Source organism: Cimex lectularius, unplaced genomic scaffold (genome assembly GCF_000648675.2).
Source record: "Cimex lectularius strain Harlan isolate CLEC.00 unplaced genomic scaffold, Clec_2.1 scaffold144, whole genome shotgun sequence".
Lineage (NCBI taxonomy): Eukaryota > Metazoa > Arthropoda > Insecta > Hemiptera > Cimicidae > Cimex > Cimex lectularius.
In genome coordinates this window covers 696,028-723,124 of record NW_019392700.1, presented here as the reverse complement: position 1 = coordinate 723,124, position 27,097 = coordinate 696,028, and the positions used below count along the sequence as shown (strand labels likewise).

General features: G+C 32.6%; 1 protein-coding gene across 1 annotated transcript in view; it reads left to right on the top strand.

Annotated features, from left to right (window-relative positions):
• The window catches only part of LOC106668456 (ABC transporter G family member 20-like), a 42,813-nt gene that overhangs the window by 14,322 nt on the left and 1,394 nt on the right, over positions 1-27,097 (top strand). The window contains exons 2-14 of the mRNA XM_014397248.2: positions 24,022-24,150; positions 24,358-24,517; positions 24,576-24,838; positions 24,922-25,015; positions 25,075-25,242; positions 25,299-25,426; positions 25,494-25,698; positions 25,759-25,936; positions 26,080-26,195; positions 26,275-26,345; positions 26,458-26,546; positions 26,721-26,897; positions 26,955-27,041. Coding sequence (XP_014252734.1) covers positions 24,023-24,150; positions 24,358-24,517; positions 24,576-24,838; positions 24,922-25,015; positions 25,075-25,242; positions 25,299-25,426; positions 25,494-25,698; positions 25,759-25,936; positions 26,080-26,195; positions 26,275-26,345; positions 26,458-26,546; positions 26,721-26,897; positions 26,955-27,041 — 1,864 coding nt within the window. The 5' untranslated portion in view covers position 24,022. The remainder of the gene's footprint in view (positions 1-24,021; positions 24,151-24,357; positions 24,518-24,575; positions 24,839-24,921; positions 25,016-25,074; positions 25,243-25,298; positions 25,427-25,493; positions 25,699-25,758; positions 25,937-26,079; positions 26,196-26,274; positions 26,346-26,457; positions 26,547-26,720; positions 26,898-26,954; positions 27,042-27,097) is intronic.

Below are 27,097 nucleotides of genomic sequence, written 5' to 3'. Positions count from 1 at the left end.
GAGTAGTAGAAGCACCTGACGAACTTTATCGTACGAGTAGTGAATCACCCTGTATACTGTTATTATTTGGTATAATAATAATAACAGCAATTTTTGTATAAATAATAAATAATACAGGTTTGAATTATTGCGTTTGTCGGTAGAAGTTTATGTGCATATATATGTTCTTTAATTAGTTAGAGATTAACATGTAAATTGTCTGTTTGTTATTCGCCTGTTGTGTGGCACTTGTCCTCGTCTCACTGTTATATAAATTTGTTTTGTTAATTCAATGTTAATGATGTTTATAGCACGAAATAATTTAATATTTGAAATGTTTTAAAATCGAATTGCACGTCGTAAAGCTTATTAAGGCCTTTCCGGTTCTTCATCACTAATCTCAACAGTGGGATTCCCTACCGCGACAAAACCGGACTCCTCCTGAGTACTGACCCCGGCAGAAAAAAGTAGAGCTTTGAACGAGGACCGGCCAGTGGAAATTACCATCTGCTTCGTCATCGGTCCTGCTTGCAGAAAACCTTGTAAACAAGTGGGATTCTATAAAAACCCGTTCCGACGTCCGGCTCGTACTGGCCAGTCTGTATTTAAGGTGTGGATGGCCTGGCGGACCGCATGCAGCATGCGGATATTTCACATGTTTCATTCACTCGCTACAGAGAAAACGTGATCAGGACATTATCACATTGCCCCCAAGCATATTTGCATAAAAAACGTATAGAAAAATTAAGCCAGTAACTGGCAAAATAAATCCGTTTATCCTGCAGTCCTGCAACTTTTGGTATTCTTATAAACCCTTAAACAATCATTCAATAACTAATTTCAATTTATAATGGTTTATAGATGAAACAAATTTAATTTGTGGTTTCCCACTTTGATAAAGCACTATAAAATTGACACATTATCTAGCGACAATATAAACGACCGAGATATGAAAATCCGGGTTTTATCTTAATTAAAATTTAATAAACAATTTTAAAAGCTAAAAGATTCCCTCATAAATGGCAATCTGGAATAAATATCCTTCAGGAAATATTTCCAATTTGTGGATCTCCACGGGGAAGGTCGTGAGAGGTTTTTTTAAAAATATGTTTTTATTAAGATTGAAATCCTACTCATTAGAAGCCTATTCGAAGGTAAACTGGGCAAATTTTTTCACATATAGTCTTAATCCAGTGCTAATGTTGCTTTCTCAATCGCTAAAACATTTCCCCTCCCTAGTGTGGCTTTAATTTCCAAAACTTCAATTAATATTTTCTAAATATTTATTTAATTAGTTAAAAGTTTTAGTCAGTAAAACAGCTAGTGATAACTAAAATAAATAACCAAAACTAAGTAAAAAGTGTTATTATCAAAACAAAATCGTGTTTTTGAGAACTTAGATATAGCTTAGATGCAATAAAAATAAAATATCAAACAAAAGTAGTCCAAAAAATCAAGAATTGTTTCACAACGTCTAATATTTAAAGTTACAATCTTTATGAATAGTGAGCGTTTTATGAATTCATGCAAGCGAAATTATCAGGAAAAAAAAGCCATATTTATACTTTTACAGGTTTATCATTCTGAATATCACCAGGGTAGAGTGTAGAATAAAGGCTGTATTGAGTTTAAAGTGATAAAAGAGTTGTTCAAGCAGCTGATGCTGCGGATCAAAGAGATGTTTCAACGTGTGATCTGCAAGTATAACGAGGCCATTGTGCACATAAATAATTTAACGATAACGTTCTGGAAACGAAACCAATTTTCTAAAATGGAGGCTCATTAGTTAAATGATCAAATGAAATCATGTGTCAATACTATCTTATCCTTTAATCGAAATCGTCCAAGAACAAAATGAATGAATGTTTATTAACATAATTTCTGTATAATACATATAACAATCGAGCGTAGGAAAATTGGCGTACACTTCCTACTACAATATCATTTAAATATGTACAGAAAAGCTATTTAACATACAAGAGTGTACATAATAGAAAAGATACATATACCATAGTAAATAATTAAATAAATAAATATTGTTATGAAAGGCAAGTTTAATTTCTAACTTAGATTAAAGCTCGAGCACATAATGCTTAATTTGCATGTGTTTTCATTTAGCTGAAATGGGCTAAGACGCATAGGACCTGCAAATCGGATTTGTGGAGGCCCCCATATGCCTAAAAAATTCTTTGACCGGTTATGTATTTTCTCTTTTATCCATTCCATGTTTGTATTTTCATGCACATCGATCAGCCGTAAATTTCTGGCAGAAGCGGTGGTCGGCGGTTAATATTTATTTTCAATTACTTGTATCTTATTAATGTTTGTTTGTCTAGTAAAATTCCATGTTGGTCATATAGCAACATCGGCTTAACTACGGTTTTAAATTTTAATAATTTGTTGGATACCAGACTCTTGAGCAAAGGAAAAGTAATCGTATTTCCGTTTTGCCTTTGCCCACAAGAAATAAATAAACGCCAAAAATTAATTTTGAATCGAGTGTTACATCCTAGGTAGGTTATCATCTTTGTCCAGTTAATGGATTTTCCCTCATTATAATATTATGGGAGAGCAAGGGCCTTACTTCTGTTTTGGAAGTAATTATTTTTAGTTTCTATCTAGTGCAAAAACGCTTTACTCTTTCGAGCTCCTTATTATTTCTGACAATCGCACAAATCCTCCAGGAGGAACTGTAAAGCGCAATATCATCGGCGTATCATATCCAGTTGGTTGCTTTTAGCTTTGGTAAGAGCATTTAAAAAAGTGTTGAACCCAGAATTGATCCTTGAGGGACGCCGACTTTATTAGAGAAATGTGAAGACAGGGAGTTACGAAGGGCGACACGAAAAATCTCAATTGCAGATAAGAATGCACGATCATGATTACATACTTTGGAAAATTATAATCGTTCTGTAAAAAATTCTTTCACGCTATATGATGTCGAAGGAGTATGGGTTTTTTCCATATCAAGGAGAACAAGCATCGCGTGGCTTTTGATATTAAAACCTTCGGTAAAGTGGTCTACTACCCTAGCAAGTTGAGCTACTGCTCTAAGCTCAGGACGGAAAAAGGTCAAGAACAAAATGAAATCTTACGCTTACGTAGAATAATAAAAAATGTTATTTCCTAGGTTTTCGAGGCTTAGGGAGAAAATTTGACGGGACAAAGGAACATTCTGCTACGAAGCATCATAGACCATGTCAGACTTGTTAAGAGAGAGCAAGCACGAAAAATTAATGAAATTCACATAATCAAACATATAGAAACATCTGAAAACTAACATCAGGGAAACTTAAATGTTTTTTTTTCACAATGGCCGTTATTGTTAATAAATTAGCTATGGATTTTATTTATAACAACCACCAAAATGATGGAGAGACTTTAATGGCCCATAATACACAGCAAGTACGAACAGATTGTTTTCTTGCAAAATTTGCCTGTGAAATTTTTAATGACACTTTGCGAGAAGATTGAACCAGAACCTTCACCAGAGTCAGTCGTAAGTACGTCATTAAGAAAATTACGAGCTCCTTGGAACATAAGAAAACTATTCAGTACATGACTCAGCCGGATGTGTTTATAGGCGCAAACATAAATTGGCCTGTTAAAAACAGACTTATTGATGTTCGAGGCTCGCAATTGGAATTTATATTAAAAGATAAAACCCCGGAAGAAAATAATTAAAGAAAGCAACATACAAACTAAAGGATCAAGGTCCGGTGAAGCCCATGCAACATTGTTCTTGACCGGCGATAAAGCTTTCGCTAAAAACTTCGTGTTTTGCCTTCTTCTCACCAATTGTTATCATCTTGCTTACATGGAAAACAACAATCGAGACAATTTCCGACCTTACGCGTTAACATAGGTTCCCATGGTTTTAATTACGGTCAACCCAAGGCAGCCGCCTGTGCAACCTTGTAAATTTCCACTTGACAATTATAGTACGCAGTATGAAATCTTCGTGGAAGATATGCTTTGGGTATTTTTTGTTGACAACAATTTTTTCCTCTGGTTTTCATATTCCGGGCATTCTAGTTTTACAAAGCTGGGATTTAATGAGCTGTAGCATGTTGCCCAGTTTGGGATGTGTTTATTCCCATCCTATATATAGCTACATATAGCTTCCTCACAGGCCATGGTTAGTTTTCATTTTGAAAATACGGTGATGGAGTTTAGAAGAGTGGAGTTTGCTGTTCTTTGAATTTGTTTTTCCAATCTAAAAAGGCTCAACCTGACCTTCCGTTCAATATTATCTAAATAGTTTTCAGCCATATTGCTTTCATTTACCATGGCTTCTGTCCTAAGTGGTGAGTTGTCTATTAGAAATACTGTATTAGTGTTATTTGCTTATGCATTATACTCTAACTGGATAAATGGAAGCATTTATAAAAGCATGTGTATGTAGGGGATAGAATGGAGAAAAGTCAAAACTAATGCGAGGATATTCTTTTTTCCAGTACATGCTGATTTGAACTTTTTTTGAGACAGAGAGTATTTTTCTGCAACTTGTTTATGGACGCTTTATATGAGGATCCCACGATAGTTTTCTATCCAAATGAACATTGGAAATTGACTTGGATGACTTGATGACTTGATTGAAACTTGAAGAAACTTGACACTATATTTAACCACGAATTGGAAGTTTCCTAAATATGCAGCGTTTGCAAAATTGATTTGGCGTTTGTTTCGAGAAAGGACATAATAAACGACTTTTGCTCGGATATCTACAGAACATCCATTCTGATAGATTATTCATTTTATTCAACGATAACTTACATTTTCATATGGTGCTTTCTACTGTATATAAGCAGACATCGTCCGAATATTGGATAATTTTTATCCCGTCTGATACCACTGAGTCAGGTCTGTTGCATAGATTGAGTACAATAACGGGCTTAGAATACTCCCTTGGGGGAGACCCTTAGTAGTACGCTGGGGACCCATTAACGCAGAAAAACATATTCGTTCCAATCATTAAATCAATCACATTTTGGACGAATAGGCTTGGGAGACCAGATTTTATTAATTTATGGCTTAAAATATGGATATTGATGTTATTGTGGGCACCCCTTATTCCAAAAATAATCCCAGAACAATTTTTTTCTGTGTAAACGCTAAATTTATATCAGAAATTATTTGTTCTGATCATCCAAAACAGATAGGTTCATTCGAAAGTCATACTAGCTATTTTATGAGTTTATGCTTTGTGTTAAACTTTAAAAAATGTAAAAAATTTACCCATTTAAATAATAAGAAACTCCAAAAAAGTCAATCTCAGGCTGACTAAGTAAGCAGTTAACGTTTTCTAGTTAAAGAAATTATTATTAAAAAAATTTCAATGTTCGCTTATGCTGTTTTTAGTACCAAAAGTATTAATGAAAGAGCAAACTATTCACTGGCATAAATACAATTAAAAGTAGGTAAGGCCAAGATTTTTTTAATTGTCTTACAACGGCTAATTGGATATCTCGTATATTGCGTGAAAAGAGGTAAATTTATTGAAAACTTGAGTACACTTATCTTACAGTTTTTCCAAAAATTCGATATTTTATGTAAATTTCTAGAAAATTGATCTGCTCGAACTGCTTGATTCAATTAAAAAATAATTTTGTAAACGATTTTACGATCTCGGTTAGAATGAGTTTCACGCATACTTCAACGCACCCTCAGAAAAATAAAAGATGAACTGGAAATTTACATAAATACCATTAAAAAGAGAGAAATAAATGTAAAAAAGACAGGCGGAACAAGAAAAACACCGATAACTTGAATTGATGCTTGGTTTCTGCGAGTCAGTTAACTTATGCTCGTAGTTCCTCACTGAAGATGGCGCTTGACGCGTTTGACTATTTCAACAAACCCGTGAGTGAAAACGGCCCCAATAAATGACCAAATACTGATAATTAAATTTAAATTAAAAAAAAAACAGAGAAGAGATTCCTCTTCTAATCCCTATCAAATTCATGGGACAAAATATGGGTTTATCACAAAAGGGAATTTCTGCTGACAGATATAAGAGGTTGAGTGCCATTCCCACTTATTCTCCTTGGACCAAAAAGACCTGGAAAAAAGCTGTACATAATTGCAAACAAAACATGATTTAAAGATAACAAACATAACAGACGTTAAAAACCGACCGGATGAAACACGCAATTAAAGGAAAATTAATTTAAAGACAGAAAACAACAAGTTGAAGATTGACGTCATTGGTTAAATACCAGAGAAAAAAGTAGAGACGTGACATCTTACAGTCTTGACTCTAATTTGGCCGTAGCACCCGCACAAAAAATAGTCCAACACTCTCATTGGATCTGCACAAAAGTCGATAGTTACAAAAATTTTATCCACAAAATTTATCCACAAAAACACCGAGAAAACCTTAAACGCCGTATAGTTGGCCGGATAGCGATATTTTAGGCAATAGATACAATATAATCGAACCCCTTTTAATAAAATGAAATTGTGAGCAAAGTTTATTCTTTAGGTAACAATATGAGGGCTACAAATGATTTTGAAAATATTGTAGGTAATTTTTTTCATAAAAAGTTACGGATACAAAAATATACAAAAAATTAACCTGCAACATCTGGAAAAAGAAGCAACCTTTAGAATAAAAACAATTAAAAACAACGTTGATTGTATTTTCAGCTCACAATTTAACATTTTACAAAAACACATTATTTTAATTTTTGTACGTTTAAATTTTGTTACAGTAAAAATTAACATCGCTATACATTGCTTATTTAGTATAGAGTCATTTTTTCAATTTGTAATTAAAAATTTTTCTTAATAAATTTTCATGATGAGTAGTTTAAACTGGTAAATCAAAAGTAACTTAAGTTCCACTTCATGGACTACGTTAATCTCAACCAAATCTGCCCTATATCAAACTTTTTTTCCGAAAAAATGCAGCTTCAACTAATTATTGGCTGGAAAATTCCTCTCAAAAAATGTTAGCTGGGGGATCTGGTTGAGATTTTTTAAATAAAGTTAGTTCTAAATGTAACCTACAAAATGTGATAAAAAGCTCGGTGGAACTTTGTGGTACTTTTGAGTACTCATGTTAAACTACACTCATTAACATTTTATTATGAAAAAAACATAATAACAAATTGAAAAAATTAGTATAGAGTAAATAAGCAAGTAGGTAGCAGTTAACTTTTTGCCATAGTTAACATAATATTATGTTTTTCTAAAATGTTAAATTGTGTGTTCAAAGTTAAAATATTTTAAAATATCTTAAAAATCTTTGTAGGCTTAATATTGTTACCTAACGATAAAACCTTGCCCAAAATTTAAATTTGTTTAATAGATGGTTCGATTTTGTCGAAATTTAACTCAAATATGGCGATCCGGCCCATGTAAGTTTTCTTGGATCGATTGCAGAACTTACACATAAACATGAAAAAATCGTTTTAAATACTGACAAAACAAACAATAGAAAAGAGGTGTCTACAGGCATTGACTATCATGGACCAGCACAAAATACGAACCCATAAACAAAACAGGATTTAAAGAAGAAAAACTCAATTGCAATTTTACAAAGACCGACCAATTCCAGACTAAAAGTTATTTATTATTAAAAAATACAGCGAGACGAGATTTAATAACAACATCTACCTACTTCCCTTGATTGTTTCACATACGATGTCAAAAAAACCGCGAAGTATTTGTATGGGTTTTATGTTTATTTTCACTGATATTTGAACGAGGATTTGCACAAATTATTACAAACTCAACACGATAAATGAGATAAAACTCAGTTAGTGTATAAACAAAGACCAACCAAGCTCACAAAAAAGATAATTATTATTTAAAATGACATAGGGAAGAGCCTGAACAACGACTCCTTGAACCTCTCCTTGAACAGACCCCAGGACTGCACGAAATACGATTTTTACTTACAAAACACGACACTTGTTCTACTGAAACGAACTTAACAACAAAACAGCTACTAAAAACAAAAACTTAGTAATTGTACAAAAATGAACAAAAGTTGTATATTATAAAAAAGGGATAAAACATCGACTCGTACTTACGCTCCTTGTACATACGAGTATGTTGTAAAACACGATCTAAAAGTGAAAAACTCAGTAAGCCTTAAAAATTCAGGAGTTTATTTTTACAATAAAAAAACCCAGTAGAAGGCTGACCTCTAGTCCCATTTACTCTAATTTAACGATAGGACCTGCGCAAAATACGAAGTTAAAAACAAAACACGTACTGAATGCAAAAATTAGTAATTGTACAGAAATTAACAAAAGATATATATTACCAAAAAGAGACCAAAAAGGGATAAAACACCGACTCGTACTTACTCTCCTTGTACATACAAGTAAGTTGAAAAACACGATCTAAAGGTGAAAAACTCAGTAAACCTTAATAATTCAGGAGTTTATTCAATTACAATAAAAGAAAAACACCCAGTAGAGGGCTGACCTCTAGTCCCATTTACTCTAATTTAACGATAGGACCTGCGCAAAATACGAAGTTAAAAACAAAAGACGTTCTAAAAAACGAACATGTTTAAAAAAATCATAATCAAAAATAAACACAAAAAGTTTTATTTATACTAAAAAGAAGACAATCAAATGAAACCTTTTTGCAATCAAATGAAACCTTTTTTCAATCAAATGAAACTTATTTTCAATCAAATGAAACCTTTTTTCAATCAAATGAAACCATTTTTCAAGCAAATGAAACCTAAAACCTAATGATAATAATTATGTAGAGGAATAAATAAATGACATTATAGTACTAACAATAATTTTTATGATGCTTGAATATTAATATTACAATAATTGAATCGTAAGGCTTAGGTACAAGAACGTTTCTTGTGAAGATCCGTATTCATCAAACTTTTCTACATCCACCCCGTCGAAGTTTAATTAAGTTGGATAGAAAAGTAGTTTTGAGCAAGCAACAACTTTCTGTGATAGAAATGATGAATGATGTAGTGGGCGTGGAGTTTAATCCTTTTTAAAAAGATGGTTCCTACTCACAGTAAGTTGTTTCGCAACAATCCGGATTTCGAGCCCTTTAGCTCATCACGCGTTTTCGCGTTGGCGGGGGTATCGGGGGTTCACTTTTGCAATTCATGAAGAAGAAACCCTTCAACCTGATGATGAGCTAAAGGGCTCGAAATCCGGATTGTTGCGAAACAACTTACTGTGAGTAGGAACCATCTTTTTAAAAAGGATTGAACTCCACCCCACTCCATCATTCATAATTTCTATCACAGAAAGTTGTTGCTCGCTCAAAACCTCTTTTCTATCCCACTTAATTAAACTTCAACGGGGTGGATGTAGAAAAGTTTGGTGAATACGGATCTTCACAAGAAACGTTCTTGGACCTAAGCCTTACATTCAATTATTGTAATATTAATATTCAATCATCATAAAAATTATTGTTAGTATGATGTTTGTAGATCAAACTCTACATTGATTATTGTTAGTACTATAATGTCATTTATTTATTCTTCCACATAATTATTGTCATTAGGTTTTAGGTTTCATTTGCTTGAAAAAAGATTTCATTTGCTTGAAAAATGGTTTCATTTGATTGAAAAAAAGGTTTCATTTGATTGAAAAAAGTTTCATTTGATTGAAAAAAGGTTTCATTTGCTTGGAAAAAGGTTTCATTTGATTGAAAGAAAGTTTCATTTGACTGAAAAATACTATATATAAAGGAGAACAACTCAGTATACGGCAAAATCAACCGGACCATTTTTGAAAGGGCATATCAATTTATTTCGCCATACAAAACCAATAAAAGCTAAATACAACATTAATTATGTTGTATTTAACATCTAATGAAGATGGCGACGTTTTTTACCAGTTGACCGAAGGAAATGGACCAGTATCCAAGGATATTTAAGAAAAAACTTAATATCTTGAAGCTTGGCATATAATTAAATCGTCTGTAAATTAAGGCCGTTGCTGCTTAAGGTTAATAAATATTATAACTGGGTTTAGTTATATAGGTTTTTTCCTGTTGAAATTCGACATATTTAAAATTACATAACACACATTTGATTATTTTGATCAATTATTTATTTCATATTGGAATTGGATCAGAGTAATAAAAAAATATCTCTTGTGGAATTTAAATTATTGCGATATGATAAAACGGTTCTACATTGCACTTAGTATTCCTGTTTTAGCATCTAGTTTATTATTATTGAATTCCACAGGACATACACGTATAATGTATTTGAATTGAAAGTTTATTTTTAAACGAGTTAAGTTTAATTTTCTATAAGATTGTTTGTACATTTTCCCACGTATATACAATTATCTAAATCCTTTTACGAATGGGAATTTTGTTAAATTGTACAGTTTTGCCTCTCTTGTTTCAAAATCTAAATCTTTCTACCTAATTGTACCTTTAATACAAATCTGTAGGTTTGTTTTATTGAGAACAAAGATTTTGATTTATTTTTGTTCAACAACAACCAAACAAAAGTTAAACAATATTGAAAACAACACAATAAATCGTGAATGGGACAACAGTTGAATCAAGGACGCAAGAACAACCCACATCGCGGTTATGGAAACATTATAATCATCAATTAAGGCGGAAATCATTCCATGACGCACGAAATCTGGCGGACTGAAAATATTGAAAAACTGTTTTTAAAAAAAAGTTAGTTTTCTGTATTTACTACCTTACATTACAATTCATTTAACGAACGAGAAAGAAATCAGAAAAAAACACAGTCTTTATAATTTAATCAACATAAAAATTGATTATTTAAACTATCCAAAAAAGTATTTAGCGAATCCCTGCTAAAATTAGCTTATTTTATACGTAATCTTTTGTAGGACAAGAAAATAAAATAATCGAAGTGAGAAAAAACCAAAAATGTATGAATGAATTCAGGAGTTGAATTGAATTTTTACTTGGCAGTTTGTATTTGCAGATCAGCATGATTTTTTAAATGCTTATTTATTAATTTACACTTATAATGCCTACTTAGCCTTAACGAGATATACGTATATGTACCGTGTGAGTTTTATAAAAGGCAAAACCTTTTGTTTTTATATATTTATTTTTATTATTATTTTTTTACGAGGGTTCGCAACAGCAGAGGTGCCTGCCGGTGTTTTTGAAAAAAGCCGATTTGTAAGTATGTCGGATTCGAATGAAGGGCCGCTGGATTCGAACCCGGGACCTTTACCTTACAGTGATGAGCGCCGTGTCAACGCTTAAACCGTTGCGGCCACCGACCCCTTTTATTTTTATTGTGCTGCCTTCTATTATAAAACTAAGCATGGTTCCAAACGTAATTTTTAGCGTAGACTCTTCTGGTGTTATTAGAATTTTAATAAGTAATACTGAACTTTTTTTCAAATGTAATGCCAGTTTTTTTTACAAATTTTGAAACTCCTTTCCATTCTAACGAAAATTATACAAGAAACTCAAAAATTCGTCGATTTGTTCTGGAGATATTGAGGTTTTCCTTCAGAACTCTGTAATTTTAATTTATCGTGCAACTGGTTAAAAAAAGGACAAATTGGAAAATTAATTTGTGTTGATTTTTTTAAACCTAACTTTAACCAACAATAATCAGTTACACGATCATTTAAATTTTCTCTTTTTTTAACCTGTTAAACGATAAGTTGAAATTATCGAGTTTTGTAGGAAAAATTCAATATCTCCCAAACAAATCGATGAATGTTTGAATTTCTGGTATATTTTTTTAGAATGGAAAGGGCTTTCAAAATATGTAAAAAAAATAAGGACTACATTTAAAAAAGTTAACCATCATGGCTTAACGCGCCAACTTAATTAAAATTCTAATAGCACCAGTAGATTATACGTGAAAAATTACTTTTAACACCATACACAGTCTTGCCATAAAATAGGCATCACAAAAATAAAAGGATTTTATAAAAACTCACATGTACATATGTATTGAAGAGCTAGCTGATGGAGATATTTTCTACCTCTGGCCGTACATTTTGCGTCCTCTTTCTATTTTTTTTAAACTTATCTACGTACAAGTACAATGACCCGGCCTGGGACCTAGAATGTAGGCGGACCCGAGTCAGCCAATATTGGTCAAACTACTTCCATCACTTTGCAACACGTAGATCATCCGAGATGTTTTTTGTCTAATCTACCAGCTAATCGACCAGCTCGTCTGTCTCGTCAGAGAAGGAGATCATAATTTTCCTCAAGACCATAACGATTTACAAAGTTTCAAGGATTTTTCTCCAAGTTTGTAAACAACGCTTTAAACGGAGAAACCATTTCAGTCGAAAAAGCGTGCTATAATGAACCAGGATGTTTCTCTTTGTACGGGCTATGAATTAATTTATAAAACGCGAACTTATCCCACGGGCTTTTTGCTGGGCTTGGATATGCGGATGGTCCTTGATTCTTAAAAAATTAAAGACTTTGATAGTGGAAAAGGCCTTGAATGTGGTTAACATTTAAATTTACCGTATAGCACATTGCGGAACATATTGTCGTCTAAGTAGGATGGAGCATCACATAACTGTACTTAGTCAACCTTGACTACTACAATAATCGAACATGTACCTTCACTTATCATTTCTTTAACTTCCGGTTTTGTTAAAAGCGATCATTTATACATTCCAGATTTGAAACACTTAATAAATAATTTCTAAAAGATTATTTAAAATGCCTATAATTCTCAAAATATAGTTTGAAATGAGAATTTTAATGTTAATATGCTCGTAAATATTCTGTTCCTCCACACTCAACTAGGGCCTTGTTCCGCAAACGATGTATATAATATCTAACATTAAACAATTATTTTATACTCAAAATAAAATCATGATAAGTTCGTGAATGTTTGGAACAATTAATATTTATGTAAGGTATTGGTTGATATAAAAAAGTCAGTGTCACGAGCGGGATTCGAACCCAGGACCTTTGGCTAAATAAGCCGCTGCTCTACCACTTGAACTATCGTGACTTCGATCCACTCGGACACCAACAGGCGAAGGTCGTGGGTTCGAATCCCGCTAGTGACACTGACTTTAGATTAATTAATTGAAAGTGGTTATTTGGTCAATCGGACCACGAAATCTAATGGATTTAATAAGCAAAATGAAGTATATCTTCACTAAAGCTCTCCGTGGTCATTTCATTCGTCCCCGAGAATCGAATAGATTACACGACATTTGCAAAATGGCAAAAAGGAGAGAAAATTCAAAAAGGTGGGGTTGAGATGGGAGGTTGGTGTCCTAGTTGATGGAAATCACGATAGTTCAATTGGTAGAGCAGCGGCGTATTTAGCCGAAGGTCTTGGGTTCGGATCCCGCTCGTGACACTGACTCTAAAACTAATGTATAAGACGTTGATAGAAAGAAAAGCTACAACGTTAAAAATTGTATACCCTTCCCATACTACGGTGTGTTTGCGATGTTGATTGGTTTTGAGGAAAATGGCGAGAACAATTTTGTTTTTAATCACTTTAAGACACATTTTCGACAAATTTCGACAAATTGGTTTTCCCCACTCATAACTCTCGTTGTTTGAAAAATGCTAAATCACCTCTGATCTCGTGTAGGCAAAAAACGCCAAACGCTGATGACTGACTGGTATGTATAGCAAAATCTCTAAACGTACATTATTGGAAGTTTGTGCCATTTGTGTCATGCAAAAGAGGGATCAGACCTTTTGCCTTTTTACTTTTTGTTTGATAGTTCTAGCCACGAAAGTTTTTTAGTATAACTAACTTTTCCAAAATGTGAATTGCCATACTCACCCAACTTCAAATCAATTCTACGACTTATATCTTGGTCAGACTATGTTAGTATTTTAGTCGAGTAAGGAGTAATTTAGCAGCTAAATGTGTCTGAACAACAAAATTTTAGTCGAAAAGTTTATTGAGTGATATAGTAGGGCCAATCCATATTGTTCTATTTTTTCGAGTAATGTGTCCACCACGATTCAGTGGTGCATCAACTAAACAAGTGCGTACCTGTTGTTTTAGTCGATTTAATTAGTTGTCTCTAAAAATGTTTCGCTGGGAGGAAAAACATCTTTAACATTTTTCCGAAGTATTGTTTGGGATCTTATATTGCAATTTCCTTCCTTCGTAGCCTTTTTATTTATCACAACATTTTTTTCTTACAACTCTTCTAAAATAGCCGTTATGCTTTATTGCTTTGCAACATGTTCATCCTACAAAACATCCCTGATTTGTGCACTGTACGCGACCGTAGATATAAAGATTTTTAGGGCAATAGCTAGAGATTGTAATCACTAAATTACTCGCGACTCGACTAAATACTAACAGTCAGAACAAGGCCTTAGAAAGGAAAAAATGGATGCAGAAAAAAGTGGATCTGGAAATTCAAGGATCACGGCTGAGACCTTAACATTCCCCAAAGCGGTATCTTTAATTTCTGGATTATCCACCTATTTCTTCATCCAACTCAAAGATCGTCGGCTTTTATGGATTCGACCTGTTCCTATCATCTACTCGTACGAATTTTAAACATTCGCGATTGTGAAATTTATCAGCGCGCATCTGCTGAATTACAACGACGCACAAGACTGCAATGTCAGTGAACGGAGGAATGTTTTTTTTTTATTTCTACGGCTGTTGTAGACAATTTTTACTTCTGACATGCCCACAAATGACAATGCACTTACCTCCACGCAGATGGCACCGCCATATGAACAAGTTATCTCTCTTCTACACAAGCTTCTCTTATGTTACAAAACCACAAATTGAAAAATGAAGCAATCTTTGGAAAATAAAGTTTAACCCCTGTAAGTCACAACACATCAACTTTACACTCCGCTGTGAGACTTGTCCTAACCTGTTCCTTAACCCGACAAAGTTACATATTCAGGACTTATATTTGGTATTTGCAATCCGTACACAAGTTTAAAAAAACAGACACTTAATAAACTATTTAAAATGCTTTTCTACCTACTGACCCGACGATCAAATTACCATTAAACTTACAACTTTTGCGATTACACCTTCTCAAACGATTTGGAAGTATTTATGCCGAGTTTACGGATCTGCCAAATATTCCAATATTGAAAGATTCCAAAGTTTTGAAAGATTTTACGAATAATTATTTCTACCCCTTCTTATGTAAATAATAACTCATTTTACATAGATACACACATGCCAACTTTTTTCATCATTCAAAACATAATGCAGAAGTTTTCAGAGTAAATGACAAAATCACACTAACTCAGAAATACTGTTATTCCCCACAATAGACGACTGAAAACTATATGGATAAAAGACCTTATGAAATGTCCTCAATGTCACAAATTGGCACATGTAATACATATACAGTTGCAGATGAAAATAAATGAAGTAAAAAAAATTACTGTTCTCTTTTGATCAAATCTTGAAATTTAAAATTCGATGCTTCAACGAAAACCATTTATAAATAAACTAATATAAAATTGATAATTAGTACACCTTTTTTATTCCTGATTTGAAAGAAATTTGATATTAAAAGATAAATTTTACTTTTTATAAAAAAATAATCAATCAAGAGACACTACTTTTATTGTATTTTCTTAAAAGGTCACTAGACTGTTACTAGAACTATTTAAACTGTCTCAATGAGGAACAAACCTGACCATGACCGACAGTATTTGCACGTGCTGGAATGAATTACTCGGAGGTCGCCTCACCTTCGTCAAATGTTCATTCTTGAAAACATTTTTTTTTGCTTTGTTTTGGAACATTCAGCAAGAGTACGGACCTATGAAATATTAAATTCCATTTTTTAACATGACTAGAAATTCAGAATCATAAAGCAATAAATAAATAACAAGTAACGAGAGCAATAAATATTGATCAATCACGATAAGTACTAAAAATCAAAAATTCGGTACGAGAACAACAACAAAGGATAAATAAAGACAAACAACAATGAACAGATAAAAGTGCAAACCTACCAAATAACAAATTACATTTTGACAAAACTAACAATTTGAAGGCACAAACTAATAAATAAATAACAAGTAACAGATGCAATATTTAACTATCAACTAACTACAATAAATACTATAGAATAAATAAAGATCAAACACTCGGGAAGCCAGTAGCCGTCCTACGAGGGGGGATCCCCGCTGGCCGCAGAACGCCAGCCCCGGGGAAGCTCTCGTCCACACTTTACACAATTTAAGAGGCTACTGTTCTTCATAAAACAGGTGTTTCAGGAGGATGTGGATAAAAACCATTTACAAAATATGACATGTCTTATGGAAAAGTCAACATTCTGGGTGTAGCGATTTGTAGAAGTTTCCCGCTGATCCACTGTTGTACCAGTTGCGCCAGTCCACTAACGATACGTTTCGCATCTGTCTTTGGCAGTTTTATGTCCTGGTATTTTCCGGCTGTTGTCGTTCATTTGCCTAACTGATCTACTATGTCATTACCTTTTATGCCACAGTGTCCGCGACACCAACAGAAAGCTGTTTGTATGTGGCGATGCCGTAAGGCACAAACGATATTGACTAAATGTGTCACTAAATAATCGCACTTTGAGTTGGGATGGAAACGTTCTAATTGCTCGATGGAGCTCATGCTGTCTGATACAATAGCGAAGCGTGTGTCCTTAAATGTCCCAATGTACTCCAGAGCGCAGACAAGAGCGTACATTTCGGCGTGAAAATGGATGCCTGACTGGGAAGGGAAAACAGTTTTTCCACCTTGTCTGAGGGGTCGTATATAGCGCAGCCTACTCGTCCTACTAATAATGATCCATCAGTAAATATTAATTGGGAGTCTGGTACCGCCATAGTAATGTCTGCCATGAAAAGTTCGTTCACTATTTTTGGTGGCCCTGGGGTAGTCTAGTTCAAACGTAGGGTAAATGTTACTTTTGTGAGTGTATGCCTGGGGTCACAGCCAGGAAAGCGCTTACAATAGGGGGAGAATTCTTCTTTAACCAGTACTTCTCAGACAGAAATGCCTCTGTTAGAGCAGCGATTTTTGCCAATAGAAAAATACTTGAGTGGTATAGATTGATTATTTTGTTCACAGCTAGCTTGGAGAGTCTCACGGGATAAATTCTTGAAAACATGCACATTTATAAATAATGCAATATAATATTAAAATCAACGTTCAAGAATTTATCCTGAGACAACAAGAAAACAAACTACGCCCTCGTTAAAACCGTTAAGCAACTAACTAAACAAACACACTGGAGGCAATTTTCGATGGGGCGATAAAGTTCGTGAATTGTTAAATTCAAAAAGGAGTTAGTCGATTAGTCGATATCTCCGAAATATCTCAGCTTTCTACCAATCAAGATAAAACTATATGTTATTATTAATAGAATAATTCGATTAAATTGTTTACAACATGAGCGATGACTTTTTAATGAATAGATTGCGTTATGCAAATTATCCCGGAATCGCATTGGGCAAGATTTATACCCAGACGCGATTATCGTGTTGCTACACAAATGATAGAAAATTGTAGAAAAATGTTGTCATATTTATTTCTCAATACTCAAACTTTAAAAATCATTAATTTATTTAATTTATTTGATTAAGCCGTGGAAGGTGAAAATAGATTTAAATTGGCCTAAATGGATAATAAAAGTTGATAGTACACAACCAGGAACAAAAAAACATTTTGACGATATATAAAGTCCTCTCGCAATCTTTCAGAAAAGGCCGACAGACAAAACGGCACAATAAATATAAACAGGGACATTTTACGCCTTAACTTTTTCATCCTGTTTTATGATTTCCGTATTCAACGATCGTCTGTTGAATTGGAATTTTTGGATTGCTAACTCAAAAGCACAGTTTTCAAAAAAATGCGTTATGCAGATTTTTTAAACAGATTGAGTTGTTTATTTTCATATGAGCTTCGATACGGCCATGTGTAAAATTTACAACTATTAACCTTGTACATTCGTTTCTTTAGAAGACAGTATAAATGAATATATAAATATATTGAGCACTGTGTGTAATTGGATTTAAAAAAAAATTGATCACATTTTACACTATGTATTGTAATAGTTTATTTATATTCAAGTTTAAAATCATAGTTTTATTTTGTTGCAAATTGTTTTTCTACACATTTTATTGAATTCGATTAAGAAAAATAAATATTTACATTTGCTTTTGTTTCTACTAAAAGTTTTGCTTAAATTACACAGAAACCAAATTAAAATTGTAAACATTTAAATACAATATTTATTCACATTTTGAAATTAAGGCCTTGAATATAAATTTTGTTTTCGAACTAGTTTTCTAGGTTTTCTGTCAAAAAGCATTAATTATTTAATGTACACAAAAGTTAAATATTCATTTTTATACATTTTTTTAAATTTACACAATAATAAACGCCAATATGTCTCAATATATGTTTAATATATGGTGAAATGCTCGTTCTTAATAGCACACCAGGAATTACTTATAAATCCGCGCCCGTCCACTTCAAGGTTTGGGGTTAGATAATAAACAAGATCTTTGTATAATCGAATTTTAATTAAATAATAAAGAAACTAGATATAACTTTTAATAGATATTTTACTTAAAGACACTTCTTAAACATTCTGGGGTTGAATTTTCGGTGAGAATAAAATGTTAACTACAAATATATTTTATGCAAATACATTTCTTACGTACTTTTATCCTTTCCTCTCCCCCCTTTCTCACTCACTCACTCACTCACTCACTCTCTCTCTCTCTCTCTCTTTCTCTCTCTCTCTCTCTCTCTCTCTCTTTCTTACTCCTTTTATCTATCGAGCTATCAATTTCTCATTTTATCTTTCTTTTTTCTATACTTCACTCATTCTCTCTCTCTCTCTCTCTCTCTCTCCCTCTCCCTCTTTTTCTCTCCTCCTCTCTCTCTCTCTCTCTCTCTCTCTCTCTCTCTCTCTCTATTTATTTATTTATCTTTCTTTCTCTCTCCTTTTATCTTTCTAACCATCTATTTCTCATTTTATCAATCTTTTTTCTATACTTTCTTCAATTTCTCTCTCTCCCTCTCGCTTTTTCCTCACCTTCTCACATTTTTCCCTCCATCTTGTTATCTGTCATTATCAGTTCACTTTCTACTTTTATACTTTACAGACACACTCTCTCTCCTCTATCTTACTCTCTCTCTCCCTCTTTTTATTTTTTTCTCTCTCTCCTTTTATATTTCTAGCTATCTATTTCTCATTTTATCTTTCTTTTCTCTGTACTTCACTCTCTCTCTCTCTCTCTCTCTCTCTCTCTCTCTCTCTCTCTCTCTCTCCCTCCTTGTCGCTTTTTCCTCTTCTTCTCACATTTTTCCCTCTATCTTGCTACTATTCTCTTTTCTCTTTTTACTTTTTATACTACTATACTGCATACACACTCTCTCTCCCTCTATCACTCTCTTTCCTATCTCTCTCTTTCTCTTTCTCTCTCTCTCTCTCTCTTTTTTCTTTCTCCACTTATCAGCCTAGCTACCTATCTAACTCTTACTCTTAATTTGTCTTTCTTTTTTTCACTCACTTATTAGTTAGTTTTCACTCACTCTCCCTCTCTTCATCTCCTCTAACTCCTTTTCTCTCTCTCTCTACCTTTCTCTCTCCCTCCTCTCTTTCTCTCTCTCTCTCTCTCTCTCTCTCTCTCACTCACTCACTCTATATATCTGTATCTATTTCTATCGATTTACACCTAGCTCTCTATCTACATGTATTTAAGTATCAATCCATTTGCTTAATTTATCTTCATATTCATTCTATTTATTACAAAGGCTAATCTTTGTTCAATCAAAACTAAGAAAGACCTAATTTTGCAAGCTAAAATAAAATATTTAATCATTCTCGCTCCCATTCTCTCTCTTTCCACTTCTCACTATCTATTCTCACTCTCTCTCTCTCTCTATCTCTATCTATCTTTCTATATATCTATTCATCTATCTCTACCTTTCTATCCTCCTACCTACATATAAACTTTTAACTATCAATCTATCTATTTATCTATCTGTCGACATTTCACGTAAATAATTAGTAAGTATAAGTATAAAATAATCAATTTAAATTAAATTCAATCTAAAAACTTATGGTTTATGTAGCACACATTTGGTTGACATTTTATGAAGAACACATGCTTATCAAGCTTTGTAAGGCGTACTGACGACTACTGATTTGGTTTGTTTTTGCTCTGGTGACGGCGAAGTAATCACAGAAAGCTCGGCAGTTGAATGACTTTTAAACCATTGTCTCATACATTTTTTAAATATTTAGTATAATTTTTACTCATACACATAGCTGTTCTTTTATGCTTCTGTTATAAGCTTTCATATTTCCAGATGCCCCTTGTTACAAGTTGATATGTACATTTATTGATTGAAACCGATATTAGTTGGTTTGAAGGTTAACGTATTTGAACTGTGTTTTCGTTTGGAAATCGTTCTTTGGTCGGCATACTGTTGCCGGTTTTGTAATTAAAACCGACGCGTTGGACTTGGGTGGAAGGCTGCCTGCCGGAAGTACCATAAAAAAATTCGATCAAATGACAAATGCGAACAAGTCCGTGAGAAACACTGGTCTTTTTTTTTTTGAAAAATATAACACGTTGTCCTCGGTAGGAATGATTGAATAATGCCACCATTCTACGGTTTAAGGCCCCCCCTATTTCTTTTTATTGGTACCTCGTTAAGTTGTTTGAATCAATAAACGAGCAAATCCGGAATTCCGCGTCACAGTTAGGAAGAAGATGCTCGAAGTTCACTTCTCAATTTCAATTCTTAATTCTTCTTAAAAAAAGCCACATTACAAAATACACATCATGAAGTATGACAATTCAGAAAGACAAAATGAAGTTACTTCATCAAAGAACATGTTACTCATCAAATAATTCTATTTTTTCATTTTGACTACATTCCACATTATGGAATATCGTTCCAAAATGTTACTCGACACCGAGGCTGCTGAAATATTATAAAAATAACTAAATAAATAAATAAAATTAAAATACTTGGGATTATACATCAAAACGGTCTTCAGACCGATGTAATCCTAAATAATTTTTCATTTAAAATAAAATAAGTAATTTATTCAATTAACATAATAATTAAATTTGCTTTAACTGCCACTGTGACAGCACAAGAATAATTTGAAATAACCCCTTACTTATTAAGTATTAAGTATGAAAGTCATGTTCAAACCCTGTGTGAGGTCCTCAATACAAAGTTTGATGGTATATCAGGTCTATAAGTCTTGGACGTTTCATTTAATTATATCGAACATTTAGTAATCTATTAAAGGAAATATTTTTTTTATTCCTAAAATATAAAAAAAATGCGCTAGAATCACCCAACTCATTTAATTATAATTGTTGCCACAATAGTTGTGACTAGTTTGATGTTCGAAGAAATTATATCGATAATTTAGTGAGATAATGCATGAAGCACACATAAAAAACAGCAACTAATGAATTTTCAACTCCTATCATTTAAATACGTTATGTACAACATTTAGATAATATTACCGAAAAAATTCGATACAAATTAATTTTATAAAGTTTTGTTTAATTATGTTGCTCAGTGAGCAAGCTACATATTACATCTCTTCTCTACTTACTTCTATAAATGTACATAATGTACATATTTGTAAAATATACTCTAGTACATTTACAGTAAGTGGGGGATGTATGTATTATAAGTGTTTTTTGCCCAACCTGTTCATGTAGATAAAGTTCACAATTATCTTAGAATTAGCAAATATTCATTTCACAACAGAATTATGCTTATAGTAATTAGTTGACAATTTTATTCTCTACAAATAGTGTTTATGTCTGACACTGACATGAATGACTAATTGCGGTCTTGAAAAAACTAGTTTAGTAACTAATCATTAAAATAATTAAGCGAACCAGCAACTGGATGGATTTAGACAAATAAGTGTAATTAACATTGCCAACCCATCGGGTGTTTGTATTAAAAACAAAATGTGAATCCATTGTTAACCAGTTACCCTTTACTTTTATTTCTATGAAAGCAATTTTACCTTATTAAACATTGAAAATTGGAACTAAAGTGGTTCTCCAATTCCTGTTCAACCTGGCTTTTAACAGTAATATTTTATTAGCTTTTCAACTGGTTACATACCGTAAGGACACAAAATATTGGGTTGTCCGGAAAATAATGCAGGATTTTGGTATTAAACAAAAAAAAAGAAACTAGTTACTTTAAAGCAATGTTCTTTAATCAAAATANCAAACAATATCATTTGGAAGAGGATTAATAAGTGTTGACATTCATACAAATGAGTAATCCTGTAAACGTAAACAGAATATTTTATATAGATTTTTTTAAATGAAAACTTAAAATCCTGCATTATTTTCCGGACAACCCAATACTGCCGTCTCATGACAGTAAAAGGCCTTATTTAATAATTACTATAATTTATGTTTGATTGAGAGACACCCTTTAATTATTAATAAGGTCTCTATTATTTTTCATTCAAATTGATGGAAAAAAGTCCAGAAGTAAAACCTTATTTACTTAATTATTAAACCAATTAAGTTCCAAAAATGTTAATTTATAGAATTTTTATAATTACAACAAAATTTTATAATGTTCTCCAGTTTTGTATTAAAGTATAACTATCGATAAAAAATATTGTATTCAAAAATTGGTAATTTGATTTTTTTTCTGTATACTTGTAAATTATATAGTATTAATGTCTTCAGCAACCTTAACATTCTAAGCAATTATATACTTAGAGATTTAATATATATATTTAAAATGAAATCAAACAAATGTCCTTAATATCTATCAACTTTTTTCCCACATTTTTTATCCAAATGTACCAATCATATACTAAGCCTTCAAAACTCCTCTAAAACTTTAGCCTTATCCTTCAGACTTGCAGGGTCAAGATTATGAATTTGCTTCCTTGGGAAGTATACTCGTCTTCCTCACTGGCTTGTTTCAGATCCATTGGGTCTAAGTTTTTTAAAAACGACATGAATCATCTCCTTTTCTTCTCTTTTCCTTTTCATTTTTTTTCTTTCTGCTTTTCTGTTGTAATATGGTTTCATCATTCATTTATAAATAATTAATATATTATTGACATTATCATTTTGTTATTTCATTGTATGTTGTATTATTATTATGTTATGAGGGTATTTCAACTACGATGTTATGTGATTCCTCAGGGTGCCGGTGTTTTAGGAAAAATTTTTTTTTAAAAAACATTTGTAAGTATGTTGGGTTCGAATCCAGGACCTTTGTCTTAGAGTCATGAGCACTGTGTCAATACCTAAACTGTTGCGCCACCAACACTCCTTATCATTATTATTGTTATTATTATTTTGCTGTGTTTATAAAACTAAATTTATTTATAAAATATGTAAATGTAAGGGTGTTTAAAGTTTTATTTGTAGCTTTAAAATAAATAAAAATTCAAAAAATTACCATAATGAGTCAGTTATAATTTGTTGTAGAATAAACAAAAGTAGGAACTACATCCACTATATGTCAAGGTTCTTGCAAAATTATGTATATTACTTTAATATCTCATTACAGATAGGTAGAATTTTATCAAAAATGGCAATATTATATGAATTTGTTTCTTAATCAAAAACTGTTTTTTCATCCTCAGGGTATAAATATGTTATATATGCTTTGTGAGGGGCCACCAGGCACAAAACATGTTTTTTGTATGCTATAAAGCAATCACAAGGCATTTTCTAAGACATGTTTTAGACTATGAAATATGTGGTATCTTGATAATTGATCAGCTTAATATGACCAAACATTACAATTTATTTTAATAATGAGCTTTTGAGTTTATTGAATGTTTTGAACGCATCAATTTGCAATTGCAAAACTTAAAAAAAACTTTTTAAAAAACATATTTATAAATAATCTAAACAATTTTGTAAATTTTGATTAATGCTTCACTTCACTGAAATTTATGTATGAACATTATAACAAAAAAATTATTATTTAGATTTTTTCTTTGTAAGGAAATTCAATTACTAAATTAGAAATTTCAAATATTGAAACATTTTATTAATGTTGGTTATTTTTCTTATACTTGAAGTTATAAGTACAGCATATTAGAACCTTTTGTATATTTACAGGATGTTACAAGAGGTGCACCTGGAGCAGCAGGCGGTTCGGGTGAGAAGAGCGTACAAAGCTTACGGTTCTGGAGGTGACCGTCAAGTTGTACTGGACAACCTGAATATGACTGTGCTCAAAGGATCGATGTGAGTGAAAATTTTACATATATGTATGAATTTATTAGAGAAAGAAAGACTTATTTTAAAGTCACTGTAGAATATATTTCAACTAGATAAATTGTTTTTCGATTTTTTTGAGGTGAAATATAGAAATTTTTCATCATCGGTCATTTATCATATCTTGAAAATGGTTTAAGCTTTACCAAATTTCTATAGATTTTTCTATTTTTAAAGATATGGTTTACTCGGCCCATCAGGATGTGGTAAAACTACTCTTCTAAGCTGCATAGTTGGAAGGAAGCACATCCAGTCTGGAGAAATTTACGCCTTAGGAGGCCATCCTGGGAGCAAAGGAAGCGGAATACCTGGCCCTAGGGTCGGCTATATGCCACAAGTAAACACCATTTAACCCATTTCAACCAAATTGGCTTTTTAATAATATGGTATATTAGGAAGTTGCTTTATACGGGGAATTCACGATATGGGAGACGCTGAGGTACTTTGGATGGGTGAATGGAATGACTGCAAAGGACGTAGAAAAAAGGGCAGATTTTCTCCTTGACCTCATGCAGCTCCCTAACAGACACGCTTATGTCAAATATTTAAGTGGAGGGCAGCAGAGGAGGGTTTCAATGGTCGCCACATTTATACACCAACCTGAACTTCTTATTTTAGATGAACCGACTGTAGGTCTTGATCCAGTGCTAAGAGAAAGGTAAAATTTAAGCATTTTTATTTTTATTGATTTTTGATTTTAAGCATTTTTGTAACATAAATACACATTAATATATTTTTCAGAATATGGGAGCATCTTGTGGAAATAACAACGCTTAATAAAACCACAATTATTATAACCACACATTATATCGACGAAACCAAACAGGCTAACAAAGTATTAATTATTATAAATATAAATTTTTATATTAGTTGGCTTACTATTTTCATTTTCAGATAGGTATGATGAGGAAAGGAAAACTGCTCATAGAAGAATCTCCTTTAGGTTTGTTACAAAATTTTGGTTTAAATTCACTTGAGGAAGTCTTCCTTAAGTTAAGCTATGATCAGAACGTTTCAAGACATAGTAATAACGAAAGACCTGTAGTTACACCTACTCAACCTGTAAGTTTTTAAAAAATCTCATATTCAAAATTTTCAATTTATTTTCATGTCTTTAGGAGGTTGAAGAGATGGAGGTAAAGGAAGAGAAAACGGATATTTGGAAAGATATTACAATGTTAATAAAACCCCATCACATAAAAGCACTGGTTTGGAAAAACGCACTCTGGATGATCAGAAATTATGGGTAAATTTATAAAGCTGCTGCCTATTTCTAAAATGAAGATAAATATTTACCCATGGTTACTTTTTAGTATGGTTCTGTTCATCTTTTTTCTACCGCTTATTGAAATGTTTCTATTCTACAATGCCGTCGGAACTGACCCTAAAGGGTTGAAATTAGCAGTTCTAAATCGGGAATCTCCTGAGAACATATTATGCTCGTACAACTCGTCCTGTGATTTGAAAATGCTATCTTGCAGATTTCTTCGACACCTTAACAAGCGGAACCATGAACTGGTGGTTATAGAAAAATGTCTCATGCTTAATAAAATAATTAATTATAAATAATTGTTCCAGGTGCCATACCAAGATTACGACAAAGCGATTGAAGCTGTGCGAAGAGGATGGGCCTGGGCGTTCATTGATTTTCCTGAAAGATTTTCTGACAACTTGGCCGATAGATTTGAATATGGAAAAATGGCAAATGAAACCACTTTGGAGGAAAGCGAAATTGGCATACATATGGACATGTCAGGTTGGAACATATTTTGTTGAACAGTTAGTGGGTAGAACTAGCCTTTTCAACTATTGAATCGATATATTTACTCTATCATAATCATATTTAGTGCATATTTTGTTTTACTAGTCACAAACCCCTTTAATTAATTAATTTTTTAGACCAACAACTGGCTTATATAATTCGGCGTGATTTGATTCTCAGCCTGAAAGATTTAGCAACCGATGTGACGCAAGCCTGTGATTTGACAGAAGGAGTACTTATGTCACCTGTTCATGTATGTGCCAATTAGTGCAATAATTATACTAATATTATCAATAATTTATTAATATACTTACAAAGTTTATAAATTTCAGTTTAAGAAGCCAATTTATGGTAGTAATCTGCCTAACTTCAATAGTTTCATGGCACCAGGTGTACTATTAACGTAAGACTCTTTCAAAATACTAAAAATTTTACTTGATTATGTAATGCACTTAATAATTTATTTTAATTGTCACAATCTTGCTAGGATAATAACATAGGTTTCATGTTAACAGGATCGCTTTTTTCCTATCTGTGTTGACAACGTCTGGGTCAATGCTTTTCGAGCGAAATGAAGGAATTTTTGAACGCTGTCTTGTCACAGGTATAGCAAACAACTGATTATTACAGCATAATTAATTATTATGTTAGGTAAATTTTAACAGTTATAAAAGCTAATAAAAAACATAACAATGTTTCAGCAGAAAGTGTAACTTTTAAATTTCTCAATTATCACACTGCAATTATAATTGTATCACTTGTTCATTTTTGATTTTAGGGATAACTGTATTTGAGATATTGTCTTCACTTATTATAACACAGCTGGCGATGCTGATTGGAGTCTGCTTAATGATGATTATGCTGAGTGTTTATGTTTTTCATGTAGAGAACTGTGGAAATGTGTTTCTCATCTATATACTCACACTCATGTCAGGGATTTGCGGAATGAGTTATGGTAAAAGAGTTCTAAAATAGAAAATTTCTGTTTTGATTGTCTTAATTTTATTGCCAGGGTTTGTCATATCCTGCGTGTGCAGCGTTGAAAGGACAGCGATGTACGTATCTATGGGAAGTTTTCTGCCGTTTATTGAACTCTGCGGTAAGTACCATAATATGAGGTCGCATTTCATCAGCAATGTAAATTATTCTCTGCTT